At 39.1% G+C, this 14,308-nt stretch overlaps 1 protein-coding gene across 1 annotated transcript; it reads right to left on the bottom strand.

The window, feature by feature from the left end:
* Nucleotides 1–314: 314 nt before the first annotated feature.
* On the bottom strand, nucleotides 315–10,678 carry abhd2b (abhydrolase domain containing 2, acylglycerol lipase b). Its single transcript, XM_006782416.3, has 11 exons — nucleotides 10,574–10,678; nucleotides 10,233–10,264; nucleotides 9,662–9,895; nucleotides 6,946–7,121; nucleotides 6,377–6,544; nucleotides 5,973–6,156; nucleotides 4,532–4,624; nucleotides 4,076–4,177; nucleotides 3,915–3,984; nucleotides 3,435–3,519; nucleotides 315–2,035 (listed from the first exon to the last, which is right to left on the bottom strand). The coding sequence occupies exons 2-11, from the start codon at nucleotides 10,256–10,258 to the stop codon at nucleotides 1,857–1,859; spliced, it is 1,317 nt and encodes a 438-aa protein (XP_006782479.1). The 5' UTR covers nucleotides 10,259–10,264; nucleotides 10,574–10,678; the 3' UTR covers nucleotides 315–1,856.
* Nucleotides 10,679–14,308: the final 3,630 nt, after the last annotated feature.

Here is a 14,308-nt window from a genome sequence, read left to right as displayed (position 1 = left end):
ACTTTGTTGATGTAGAAATACACAAAAGGAAACAATATGTGAAAATCACTTGTAAACAGTCAGGCTGCGCACCATGAAAACAACCACATTTTCCTTCATTTTATACATCATAATCATATATTCAAGAATGCAGACAAGCCCCTGTTATGTGAAATGAGACTAAAAAGAAAAATCTTGTCAAGTAACTTGAAAATCTCATTAATCCAGGAACAAGTTAATGAAGAGTAATTTTTTACACTATGCACAATACCCCATCAGAAAATGACTGTGAGAAAAGACAATTGAAACGTCTTAATTTATAATATCACACCAAAAAAAATGTGTTCATTTACTTTTAATTGTCAATGACTCTACATAGTGCATTGAAGACAATAAAGTGCGAGCAAACAGTGAAAAAGTCAGGACATGTTTGTGGTGCTGTTGCATGACATTTGACTTCTGCAGAGCAGATATAAGTTGCATAATTTGGAGGCTACATAGACTGGGTGGAGTCCACTGAGAATGTAACTCACAGGAAACTGACCAACCTCAAAAGTCCTTAACATGATTGATAATAAGAGCTCAGAATATTAAAAACAAGCAAACCAAAACAGCAAAAACATTGCATTTGTGCCCTCACCAGCTTAGCTGGTGTTTGAAACCTTTGAAATCACATAATTCTGGTGGAAATTTACAGTACCATGACAGTACAGGAGTGTTTTTTCTTTCTTTCTCACAATTCAGAAAAAATAAATAAATAAAAATCCACCCCCCTCTCCTTTTTTGTCAGTGACACTAATCATCTTCAATAGAGCGACACTCTTAACTGTTTTTACCTTTTATATTGCAAACACCACCATCCAGTAGGCAGCAATGAACAGCTATGAACAACAACAACATCCTCCCCCAAAAGGTAATCGATGCTAAAGTTTAATATTAAGTCCCTACAGTGTTTAAACTGAAGCCACGCCTGGTATATGGAACATAATCGTGACCAAGAAGAGACACATTCAAAATGTTATCACCTTCGAAGCATACCGTAAACAGCCGTTTATACCACCACACCTGTCACTTCTAGTTAAATTATTTCTACGCTGGGAATTATTAGTTATTTATAAGTTTTGGGTAACCAGAGTTCTACACCAGGAGGCTTTACAGTAAATTGATTGATTCATGGAATGGTTGGATCTACAAGTACATGTTTCAACAAACCAGAAATGTTCAGTTGGGTCTGTTTTTGTCTACCCTAAATGCAGACTGATAGTCCACTGGAGAAAATTGAGTATGAAAACCTACCAAAAAATATCTGTAAAACATGACCTGATTTGAGAGATTAAATCACATTCTTATCAGATGTTTTTCTTTAATAAACAGCAACATCCTCTTAGTGAAAATGCACTATTTCAATTAAAGGACTTCAGAACAGGACAGAACCAAAACATCATTAAAATATTATTTGAAAACTTCAAAAAAAAAAAAGTCCACCTTTTTTTTCTTTCTTATGGCAGAATTCAAATTACACACCCTGCTTTAGAGAATAAAGAAAGAAGTACCTGCCAAAAACCAGCAGAGGGCAAACTATTGTTAACCTGAGAGATAAAAAGAACAAAAGCAGAAGGAACACTTCTGCTTGGGATCACATTACACTCACCTGTGCGATCACCTCTGTAGGTTTTTATTTCTAATCTGGTTTAACCACTTCCACTCAGGCTGCCTTCTCTAATCATCTACAAGTTCCAGAATCATGTAGCTGTAAGGCCAAAAGTGCTGAAGCTGAGCAGGTACAGCAAGCTGTCTTTGTGCGTTTGTCTCTGGACTTGTATGCAAGTGCAACTCGCAGAGTGGTATTGCGTGCTTCCATACAAAAAGTTCATGTCCTACTCGCTGCTACTCCGACAGACCGACTGCTTCTTCTCCCAGCGGCAGATGGCATTGGTGTACTCCACTATGACCTTGTCCATCCAGGTGAGGGGCTGAGGGAACAGAACAGCTCCCTCGAAAAAGCCCATGTGGCCCCCATGTTGAGTCAGGGCAAATACCACATTGGGCATTTTCTCTAAAAGGGGAAGACAGTTAGGAAGAGAGAAGTATAAAGTTTCAGTTCACCAAAAATCTGTTCCCGTCAAAGACCAATTTTTAAGAAGCTAAATGACGCCAAAGCTGTGACGAGTCCAAATATCCAACCATGAAGATGATCATGTTTTTCAAAAGAAACTGACTGCACAGATTATAACTTCAATCTTGATACAGAACCAGTAGAAAAGTAGACAAAAATTTAAAGAAATAGAATTCATGACTACTTGAAGCGTAAAAACTTTACATGACAAAGACTTTTACAAAACAATCTCCCATGTGAAGCAAGACAAGGCAGCAGGTTGAGGCCAGACACACACACAGGTCCCTGTATATAACCCAACAGCTCAGGTGGATCACATGGCCCTGAAAAATTCAACAAGACTGTCTGGGGAGGGTGTGTTGAGCAGATAGCTGCATCAAGACTTTATCAACACTTAAGACTGTGTTTTGAGTGTCCTGTTAACTCACTTCATGTTGCTCTGAGTTAGCACCACTGTGAGGACAGCATTTTCACCAGACTCTACATCACCTCTGTGTTGCATGCCATGAAATAATATCTTTAATATTTGTTATTAAAGGTTTTGTATGGAAGCATATTTTAAACTTAGTGTAAAACAACTTAAAAAAAAAGACTTTCCTTGACTTTCTCAGTTTCTTTCAACAACATGTTTTCTATGTTGAAGACTCAAATGTTCCATGTAAATCCACAGGTTGTAATGTTCATATTCACTACAGTGCATATTTCCTCTTCTCTGTTACAATTTAACTACTGACTGATGACTAGCTAACATCAAGTTAGACACGCCAACAGCCTGCCTCCAGTACAACACAACACAATCACAACGCCCCTCCCAAAAAACAAACAAACCTGGCTTCTTCAAGCATTGTGCAGGAAGAAATCTGAATAGCCAGCTAGCCACATATGCTAGGTAGCTAAGAAAACATTACATAGTTAACAACAGTGATAAAAAAATTAGCTTGAGGAACTCTACAAAATTAAAACAAAGGTTGCTCTGTGAATGCCCTATCCAGTTTTACTTTAACATGCCAACTGGCCAAGACTTCACCACGTTCACTAGATAAAACCATACATGCCAAATATCAAACATACCCAGTTACAGGTGTTATTAGGAGAAATCCTTGTTAGCTTGTTAGAATAGAATAGAATCAAGTGACTATTCAATTCTTCTATTCTAATAAACTGCTAGCTATCTATAATTAAAAACATACCACGAGCTATCTTTCTTGTTTGCCTGCTAACGTGGGCAAATTGGTAGCTACTTATCATGGCAGCCAGCTTTAAGCTAGCCTGTTACAAAGACAACCTTTAACTACCACTGACTCACACTGCAGAAGGAGTTTAGACAAAAACCACAAACCTGCAAGAGTGCGTGCAACAGCCAGTAGTGATGGATGAACCAGTGGGTCATCCAAGGAGTTTAGCAGGAGGAGTGGGACAGTGATCTGTAAAAAAGAGTAGTCCAGTTTATTTATTAATTTTTTAGAATACCTACTTATACATTATTAGTGCAGACAGTACAAAAGATAGAAGTAACCATCACTGGCACTTCTGTGCTGATGTCACTTTTCAAACCTGGAAGCTGCGCCCACATTTTATATTGTCTACCATTACACTTTTATAACAGAATAATATAACAGTGATAAGAGAAGTAGTATTCAACCACACCTGGACTTAATTATGTATGATTGCTATCCAAGTATGCTAGATCAGGTGAACAATAAATATAGCACCAACAGTATTTAACAGTAGTCCAAACATGAAGTCATTGCAGAAGTAGTAATAGAGGGACAGATGTGTTGAGCTCTGTTACATACACGGATAGGTACTTGTCACTCACTTTGTGGATGTAGTGCACACAGCTCTCCTTCTCATAGTACTCTCTCAGTGAGTCATAACCGTGGAATTTTCTGAAGTGAAAGATGATGCGATAACATAGTTAAAGAGATGGCCCACCAAATTTAGAGCAACCCATCATATTCAAAGCCCAGAATATTTCACCTCATAATGCTGTCATCAATTTGCATCAAAGATGTGGCTGCATACAGTCTGTTCAGCTCTCCATCGCCAATGTTGCTGCACTGCATGGCCAGCAAACTGTCCCTGTTTAATAATATGGCATTTAGACAAAACCAACGCGGGTGACTGTGTCTTTGTTTGGCTGAGAAGTGCTTTTCATCTGATTCTCCACAAATGACTCACAGATCTACATTTTAGATAACAGATTTAGGAATTTCAGAATTACGCTAACATTTAAGAATTTGTACACTCTATCAGACAGAGATAATCGAGAAAATTTTGTGTCTGCCAACAATTAGCAAAGAAAAGATTCAAGCTTGTGTCTGAGCTACAGAACAGAATAAAGCTGCAGTACTTTATGACTAAATGACATTCTGATCAAATTTAAGAGTATTACGTATCTGTAACCATTAATCAATAACTGTTGTGTTGCTCCACCTGTGCGACAGAATGATCTTCTTCATATTCTCCGCCAACATAAAGTTGTAGAGCCTCCGGCACTGGTCCCACTGAAGGAAAGTTTCCTGAGCCCTAAACACACACAAGCAAATGAACATGAATACAAACATACTGTGGAACGACATTACAAACTAAAGTCACTACAGCAGTAGTCTGATCCATCATATCACTATTATATTTTAACTATTGTAAATATCAACACTGCAAATTATTTAATCCCAATACTATTATGGTGCTGCTTAACACAAAACTTTAAGTTAAGTTATACAACGTAATATTGCACTCAGTACCTCCAAGCAATCCAAAACAAATGTAATGGGTCCGCTTAATACGATCATATACAAGCGCAGTAATGACGCTTATGCCTCAGTTCAATAAGAAAGATCTGTAATCACTCATCTGCCTGCTTTCATGGATGTTTGGCTGTTAGTCTATTTCTTTCATCACTTCCACGCTTTCAAATTCACTGCTGACATCATTACTCTAATCCAATCATCTTCTTTCCTCTGATGCCTTTTGACTCTGATTGGTGGAACCCACCTCCCCCTGGTCACTCAGAGCTCCATCCAATCCTCCATCTTCAATCCCATCAGGGCCTCATAATGCCTATCAGCGCTGACAGCCTGCTATGACGACTCATTGGTCTAATCGCCAAAAAAGCTTAAGTGAATTCAATGCTGCCAAATGATTACTACTCACTGAATGTTGTTTACCACAGAAATAATCCCTCTGAATAATGTATACTTTATTACTTTATTCATCCCCGTGGGGAAATTCCTCTCTGCGTTTAACTCATTCACTCAGTGAAGCAGGGTGAATGGCAACATGACAACGTGTAATACTTTCTTGAAGCAAATCTCACAAGAACCCTTGGGAAACAACTTTAGGAACTTATTTGGGCACTTGATTTAAAGAACAGCTAAATTAACTCTCATTTTTTTGGTCCCTGTGACACAAAATGTGCATGTAGAAGATCACTAGTCAAAGCTGATAAAAACTGCTTAAGAAATTTACTGACATTCCCCTTACAGAGGCATTATTAACATTTTTACCCCCTTGGAAATGAACTCTATCACCATCTTTGTACTTTGTACTTCTATCACCATCTTTGCCGCTGCAGAATTCCCTAAGATTCAATTTAGGTTTCACTGAGTGCTGTCTTCTTCTCTAACAAAGTCTCTGACTGGAACCGTACCTAGGATGCTTTTTTCTTTTTCTTTTCAAAGCTCTGATAATCCTGATATAACAGAGTATTCTCAGTCTCCTTTCTTTCCTGTGTTTCAGCGTAAATAAACCCAGTTTCAGTATTTATCAGAGTTCAACATGATCACCTCAGTTTCACTCGTGACGGCAGAGCAACGCCGACAACAACATGACCCATTAGTCTTAATTGTGTTAATCCTTCAGTCAGTTTACCAACCTGAGGGCGCTGTAACCCTGGCAGACGCTGACACAGCATAGCACTCTGTCCTGGTTTGACTGGTTTTCCCCCAGGAACTTACAGACAATGTTTCCTCCCAGACTGAACCCCACGACCACCAGCAGAGTCTGGGGAAAAGTGCGTTTTATGTAGTCCACCATAGCTCCAAACTCCCAGGTACAACCTGAAAGTAAAAGAGTTGCTTTTACAAATGTATAGCAGTAATATATACTTGATATGACAGATTAATATATATTTATAACATTATGCTTCTTGGGAATCTGGTTTTATTTGTCAAAAGTTTGATTTTGGCAGGATTGCACATTATAAGGTTCTTTTTTTTTTTTATCCAAGTGATGTTAAAAAATATCATAAAAACAGACAATGTGGCAATAACTTTTTACCGTATGTAAACATGCGTGGCGAGGTGAGCTCAACATTAGGCAGGGCTCCCAGGTGGTTGAGGACGGCACAGCGGTAACCCTGCCGCTGGGAATAATCCACAAAGGTCCGGATGTAGTTCTTCTCACTGTGGTTACCAATCCCAGGACAGATTACCATGGTAATGTCATCTGGTCCCCACACAAAGACACAAAAGAGTCTGGATGTGCAACTACATTTAAATTGGAGTCATGAGCTTGTGTAAAAGTCGATGTCATGTGCACTGTAGTGTGTGTGTGGATTTAACCCCGCTGAACTACATTGCTGGCATCGTTCCTCGAGGGAGTTCATTAAAGTTGTCGCTGCTCGCTCAAAGTGTAGCAGGGGCTGCTTGTTACATGAGACTGATGTTCTCTCGGTCCAAACAAGCACATAAAACTCAGGAGGAATGAAATGAAAAGAAAAGCACCTCAACTAAACAACAATCAGGGAGCTCTTTAAGTACCAGCACATCAGCCGTTGTGTAATTAAATACCCCGAAAACCAACTGATTTGGTGGTTTAACAGGAACAAAGTAGTTTTTGCCTCTGACCTCCAGTGGTGTGGGCTCCAATAGCTTCAAAGAGGTCAAAGGTAGCTGTAGCACCATCCTGCATTGGGAGGAACATGCGAACCCCACAGGGCGTTGGAGTTTTGACACGTCCCATCTTCCCGTAGAGCACCGTCTGGATGTGACCGCTCTTCCCCCACAGCAAGGGAGGAATGTATCTGAAAAGAAGTACAAGGCCCATATTATGTAACTGGAAGATGCTTCAGAAGATCATCAGTCTGACTGAACTCTGAGAGTGCTCTTTTTTTTTTTAGGTGTTCAAATTACATGACTCCAGAGTGCTTAAATATGAAGAGTGCCAAAAATATGAAGCCAAATAACATTTAGAAGAAATTAAGTTCACATCAGGTATGCGGTTGGCCAACATACCGCTCCTTCCTGTCCAAAAACAAACAGCTGAGAATTTTCCTTATCTTTATCTACTTCATAGCATGTACTAAAAAACAGCACACCCACTGTGCAAACAGAATCTTTACAGAAAAACAAAAACAACCTAAAAAAAACTGAAAGTAAACTTAAGGTTTGGAGGAAATCGCCAAACCTCACTGGGATGGTAAGTTAATCAGGGCTACATTAGCTTAGCCCATCCACGGACACTCCTTCTAATGAATGACATGTTTCTTTGAATAGTTGTGCAACATTATTGGAAGGGGTGTGAGGTATGTTTTGTCATCTTTGGTGAGTGAGTCAGAACTGTTACCCAACCGCTAGCTAGATTTTTATCATGGCCAGTGCACACTCTAGGTGAAACACTTACATAACAGGACAGGATGTTCAACACACCACTGTTTTTGTTTAAATAAATGTTTTGCTAAGTTCTTTCAGTGTTGAACGCAGCCCTGAAAGTAATGTAGATCCCAGGTTTTTACAACGCAGATGAAGCTGTGGACTATCTCTGATATAATCTGAATACTATGAATCAACCACTTAGCAGCACTTGATGGCTGCTATTGAGGCATTTATTTTGAGGCCCCTATCTAAATAAATGAGGATATCCATCCATCCATCCATCCATCCACTGTTGCCTGTCTCTCTATCAATAGATAGATATTGACTCAAATGTATTGAAAATGCTTAGAAAGGTTGGTAAATTTTCTCCAAAAAAGATTTCTAAAGTTTTTTTTCCCCTCTGGAAGCTTTTTTTCCTACCATGTATATGGAAAATTACAGTTTCACTAATGGATCAGCTCAGCGTAAATTGTAATTCCTGGCTCATTCCACCACAGAACAAATGGCACGTTTATTCACATTATGGTCAGAGTAAGAGAAATGAAAGGACATTTGTGAATGGATGTTATGTCTCCAAACAGCTGAAATCCCCCTAAACTTCTATAATGCAACAACACTGCATGGTTTTCTTATGTTTCCTAGTTCAGCCACTGCCTGCCTCTGTGGGTGCTGGGCTGAGAGAATGGATCTCTCCCTTACAACGTATCTGAAAAGACTGCTGCTCCTCCAGGCTCTGTTTACAGTGTTTAGGAAATCTAGTCCTTCTTGGGAGACTCTGGCCAATAACAGCTTTTTTCTGACCCCCCCCCCTACAATGAGTCACATAAAGCAGGATAAAGACCTCAGAAGTCCACACAAGCAGTGGTTCAGTCAGTTCAACATAGGACTCGAGGACCTGTGAGAGTGGGATTCAAATCTATGTAAGCCAAAATCTGGAATTGACCAACTTTAATGCAAACCACGTCTTAGAACAGAGTTGGAACAGTTTCAGGATGACTGTTTTCTGATTCTTTTGCTTTTGTTGTTAAATTTTCTAGATTTTTGTATGTTGTGTATATAATACACTGTGCTCACACTATAAATACACTGATCAGGCATAACATTATGACCACTGACAGGTGAAGTGAATAACACTGATTATCATGGCACCTGTTAGTGAGCAGGATATCTTCGGGAGTAAGTGAACATTTTGTCCTCAAAGTTGATGCGCTAGAAGCAGGAAAAATGTGCCAAGGTAAGGATTTGGGCAAGTTTGATTATTGTGATGGCTAGATGACTGGGTAAGAGCTTCTCCAAAACCGCAGCTCTCGTGGGGTTTTCCTGGAATGCTGTGGTCAGTATCTATCAAAAGTGTTCCGAGAAAGTAACGGTGGTGAATAAGCGACAGAGTCATGGGCAGCCATGGCTCAGTGATGCAGGTGGGGAGTGAAGGCTGGCCCGTATGGTCAGACCCCTGTCCACTGCCAAAAGCACCAACTCTGGGCACGTGAGCAGCAGAACTGGACCGTGGAGCAATGGAAGAAGGTGGTCTGGTCTGATGAATCCCATTTTCTTTTACATCACGTGGATGGCCAGCTGTGTGTGAGTTGCTTACCTGTACACCCTTTTGTGGAAACAGTATTCCCTGGCAGCTGTGGCCTCTTTCAGCAGGATAATGCCACAAATCAAACAAATCAGATCCATGGAGGCCCCACCTCAAAACTTACGGGACTGAAAGGATCTGTTGCTGGTGCAGATACCACAGCACACTTTCAGAGTTCTGGTGGACTCCATGCCTCAATGGGTCAGGGCTATTTTGGCAGCAAAAGGGGGACCAACACAAAATTAAGCAGGTGGTCATAATGTTATGCCTGATGAGTCTATGGTGCAACTGTATCTAAGGTAAGAATCGGGAGTTCATGATTAAGTCCACATTCCAGTCATCCCAGTGCCATCGCAAATCTTTTAATACAATATTAAAATTGCTCACTCTTTGGTCAGCATTGGGCAGGTCTTGAGCAGGTAGTGACTGAGCAGGGTGTCCTGGTAAATGATCTCTGGTGGTGCAGTGGGACTCTTGAGGTTCAGACAGCGGACAATGATATAGAGGATGGTAGCTACCGCAGCCAGCTTCACACCATCAAACATGGCAGGCAGCTCTGGGCCAAAGGTGTGTACGTAACCGCCCTCGGTGGTGGTCATTTTATATGTGTGAGTTGATCCGCTGTGTGTGCATAAACATATAATTTACACGAGCAAAAAGCTTACAGCAAATGGATTATTTTTACACAGTACATTTACAAAAGTCAAATTTCATAAATGAAACTGAAATATTGAAAACATAAAATATGTTTGTAAATTTCTGCTAAAACGGCAGCTTCTCACGTACAACAGCATAAAATAACTAACTTATAGGCAGCTGTGCGACATTTGGCATCTGATCTTTCAGTAGAGTCTAGTATCAAATCTCAAAATAATAAATAAATAACTAAAAATCCACTGAAGACATGATCGTTATCCAGCAGTGACACCATCTATTTATGTTGACGGTTTTTACTCACCTTGCTGCCAGAAGAAAGTATTTCATTCAGAGCTGGGAAAACACGCAAGTAACATCTCATTGAATTAAATGGCCAAGGCAAACCAACAAAAGAGTACACAAACACGAGTAATTTGCAATATGTGGTTTGCGGTGCGGTTACGTGACGCATATGAATTACACAAAACGAGAAATAGGGAGGTTAGAAGAAACTGCCTGCTAGCTTAAAAGTGCCTCAGTTTGTTGCCTTTGTCACGTCACTCAGGTAAAACTTTTTCTGTCAGATGTCGACCAAACACAACAGGCACTTTACGTAAAGAACGCAATATGGGTTGAGCATAAAATTAAAAAGTATGGTCTTACCATTACACTTTCTGAAGTTTCACTAGGTTTTTCCCGGACCCACCCGAAGTTTGACGCTCTAACACCGCCTGTTTACGGCGGAGAAACTGACTGACCAGCGGCTCGCTCAGGATGCCTTCATGCCACCTGAAAAAGCTCCGAATTTTTGCAATCCCAAATGCAACGAAATTATAAATTTACAATTGCGAATGAAAATATGTATATTCCATTTTTTTAACATTTTATTTTCACGTTTTTGTCCATCTTATTTTACGTTCTACTTGTTAGACCTGTCATGTATAGTCATAATATAATACATGAAACTCTCCATTTCGGTGTCACAGTCTCCTCCTTCGCTTTGAGAAACTGAAATTTCCGATTATACCAGCAGGCAGTACAGCAAACATAGCCACTTACTTCCTACTTAACTGAAAACCTAGCTTACGTTGACAAATAATAATAATAATAATACAAACAGAAAAACTAAATCCAACAAACGTTATTCCTCTAGTTTAAATGTCATTCATTTTCTAGCGATTTGTCTGATCTTTGCACTGAGTGTGTTAGCCACAAGAGGGCGCCATTGATTAACTGGAAACACTGTCGTGGGTCAAAATCAATGACTGTATATTCTCATAGCGGCTTAACCATGCTTTAAATGTTGTTTCTACTAATATATAATATATCCATGTATAATAAGTGAATATTTGTTTATTTTAACGTGTTGATGACATGGCTTTAACTTTGACATCAAAAAGTATAGTTTTACAGATTGGTAACATACACACTCTCAATACTTTTTGCATACATTTCATCACATCTCCCAAATCTTTAACTCTTTCAAATAAATTCTAAGAAATGTGATTTTCAGCATACTTTATGTGACAATGATGCAACGATGTGAACTTAAACAACTAAAATTAATAGAATTCTTTTGGCAATATATACATTCATCAATTATTGTCACGTGTATATCTTCCACAGTCCAACATACACCAGAAAGCTCCATTTGGCAAAAAATCATTAAGCCTTGTGAGCATACACAGCTGTACAAACTAAGAATGTCAAAATGAAACTCTGTTCATCTCCAATCCTATCAATCATTTTCATTTCTTTATATCTGGTGCTGTTTATGATGAATCCTCAGTCTCATTTCCAAATGGGAGACAGAAGTGAAAGACATCTTGGCCAATTTTTCTTGTTTCTGTGTGGGAGACCGAAGTGAAACATCACTGATACATACCAGCTATACATTCATGAATCCTGTGCCAAATTCGCCAAGTAGCATTTCCCTTTAAGGGTATCACATGTTCTCAAGATTTGAGTTTACAGGATTATGCTACTCTCTGCAATGCGGATTAAGATCAAACAGGGTCCTGTCTCATTAAATTTTCATTTAACTGTCATCTTGTGATGATTAACCCAGCTCATACTAACTGAAGGTCAGTCATGTGAAGAAGCTTTGTCGCATGGAAGAGGAACATCTGAGAAATCTGTCATTGCTGAGACACACACCACAGTGACCACTGATAAATGTCAGTCAGCCTGATGTGTACATGATACAGTGCCATCTGTGTTTTCAGAGAGAAGTGGTAATTTTTTGCAGTTCATATTAAAACTAACCTCATTTACTTACCTCTTAAAGAGAAATGTAATCTCCTTTATCATTATTTTTTCTCTCAGTTCACCCTCTAATCAATTAGAAATGATAGAGACCCTGACAATAATCACATTATGTTTCACTTGCTGCTCTTCAAACTAATGAGTGAGACTACAAGAGAAGCTTAACACCAATCTCTAAAATTTAAAGATAGTATTTTAATGGGAAAATGACCATTTGGGGATTTCCTTTTCTTGCTAATGTTAACTTTGCACCACCACTCAAAGTGTGGTATTAGCAGGGAAAGAAAAATCAATTACAGGCACTGGAGTTCTAAAATAGATGCAGTGTTGCATAAACAAATGTAGTTGCATTAGTCGCCCAGATTTGGAGCTGTACAAAGAGCCACAAATAAGTTACATTTATCCACACAAGATAAATGTGAAAGATTGGGAGCTTGATAGAATCTCCACTCCTGGACATCACTCTTAGTCTCACACCTATTAAAAACAATTATTTGTCTCACGCCCACTCCCTCTGACAGCTCAAAAATCAACTGTGACCCACTGCTGGATCCCAGTTCCAGAAACACCCACAGATGGCTTGATACAATAAAGCTCTGGCCTTAATCTGCATGTCAGAAGAGAATTTTGTGCATGGCACATCATGGAAATTTTCCCAGAACTTTTTGTGAATAGACTTGCAATTCATCTACAGGGCTCCATCAAAGAGTGACATTACGGACTAAAGCTGTACTGATGGTGACGATGATGACGCAAATTAAATGCATGTAAATTCTGTTTTAGAACAAAAATGGGACTCATTTAAATATTACAAATATTTATAAAATATTTCAGTGTGCTTCAAACATTTTTGGATACAAGAAACATTATTCAGAACATTAAGAATCAATGAACTCTCTCACATGCTATAGTAAATCTGACACTTTAGACCATATTCATATATCATATATAGATGATATATACATTACAATTAAAGCAAAAACTTAAAAAAAATATTTTTTTAATGCTGTGGTCTAGGCCTTACATGATTATAGCTCCTTTCCCCATCTGTTATCCATCCTGTTGTAATCATATAAAGCTGTTATTTATGTATAATGAATTCACATACAGCAGATTTCACGTTAGCCATAAAACAACCAAATGATGCTAATGCATGCTGATTGAATTGTTAAAGTTAGTAAAATCTTACCACTAGAGTTCAGCAGATTGTAGATTACAGTAAAATACATTCTGTTTTCTTACACCTCCCAGTTCACCTCACTCACCCCCAACCCATTGTTGCTCCTCCCTCAAACTGGTTTCTGGCAGAGGGGTTTTTTTCCTGTTAAATGGAAGGTTTTCCTTCCCAGTGTCACCAAGTGCTTAATCATAGGAAGTCACCTCGTTTTCTCTGTATTTTGTAGGATCTTTATCTTAAAATACACAGCACCTTTGTGTGACTTTTTGGCACTGTATAAATTGAATTGAATTGAATTGAATAATCGTAGCTACAGTGGCCTCTGTGGCGTAAACAACTCTGGCCACCGCTGTTTAGCTTAGCTGTCAATATGTGTCCATGTTTATTTACTCTGGAGAAGGCTGTAAAACGTTTTGATGAAGTCTAATTTGGGTCAAAGGGTCAGTGAGCTTACTTCTGTCCAACAGCAGTAATAATGAGTTGAGTTCTTGAGTATATCCTGAACTTTTCTGTCAGTACGTGTTGCTCTTTTTGTCCCTGTTAGCTGTAACTCTCATATAGTGTGAAAATGTAATCAAACTGTTTGTCAAGGGAAGAGTGTGATTTTAAGGACGTCCTTTTGGTGGCCAAAGGTGATGCTATCAGAAGTTGGTTCTTGAAGTTCACTACTGCTGTTGGCTTGATATCTGAAGTCAAAATAAAGATGCGTGGTTCCTGGTGCTGTGATGTCCCTCAAACTCAGAGAAAAGCATTTTACTACAAGGACTGGCAGACCTATTCACCTTCGTAATACATAAATGTTACTAAAATGTAAACAGCTTCTTTTGTTTCCATAGAAGATCAATTTACTTTTCTTAGTGACTTTTTTAAAACGGGGGCGGGGGTTACAATTAAATGCCAGGCTGCGATTGGCCGAGAGCCGAGGTACACGTGCTCATTCTCCACGCCTGCTCTCT

The sequence above is a fragment of the Neolamprologus brichardi genome, chromosome 7, assembly GCF_056152115.1.
Source record: "Neolamprologus brichardi isolate AB-2024 chromosome 7, ASM5615211v1, whole genome shotgun sequence".
Lineage (NCBI taxonomy): Eukaryota > Metazoa > Chordata > Actinopteri > Cichliformes > Cichlidae > Neolamprologus > Neolamprologus brichardi.
This window is presented reverse-complemented; position numbering and strand designations above follow the sequence as displayed.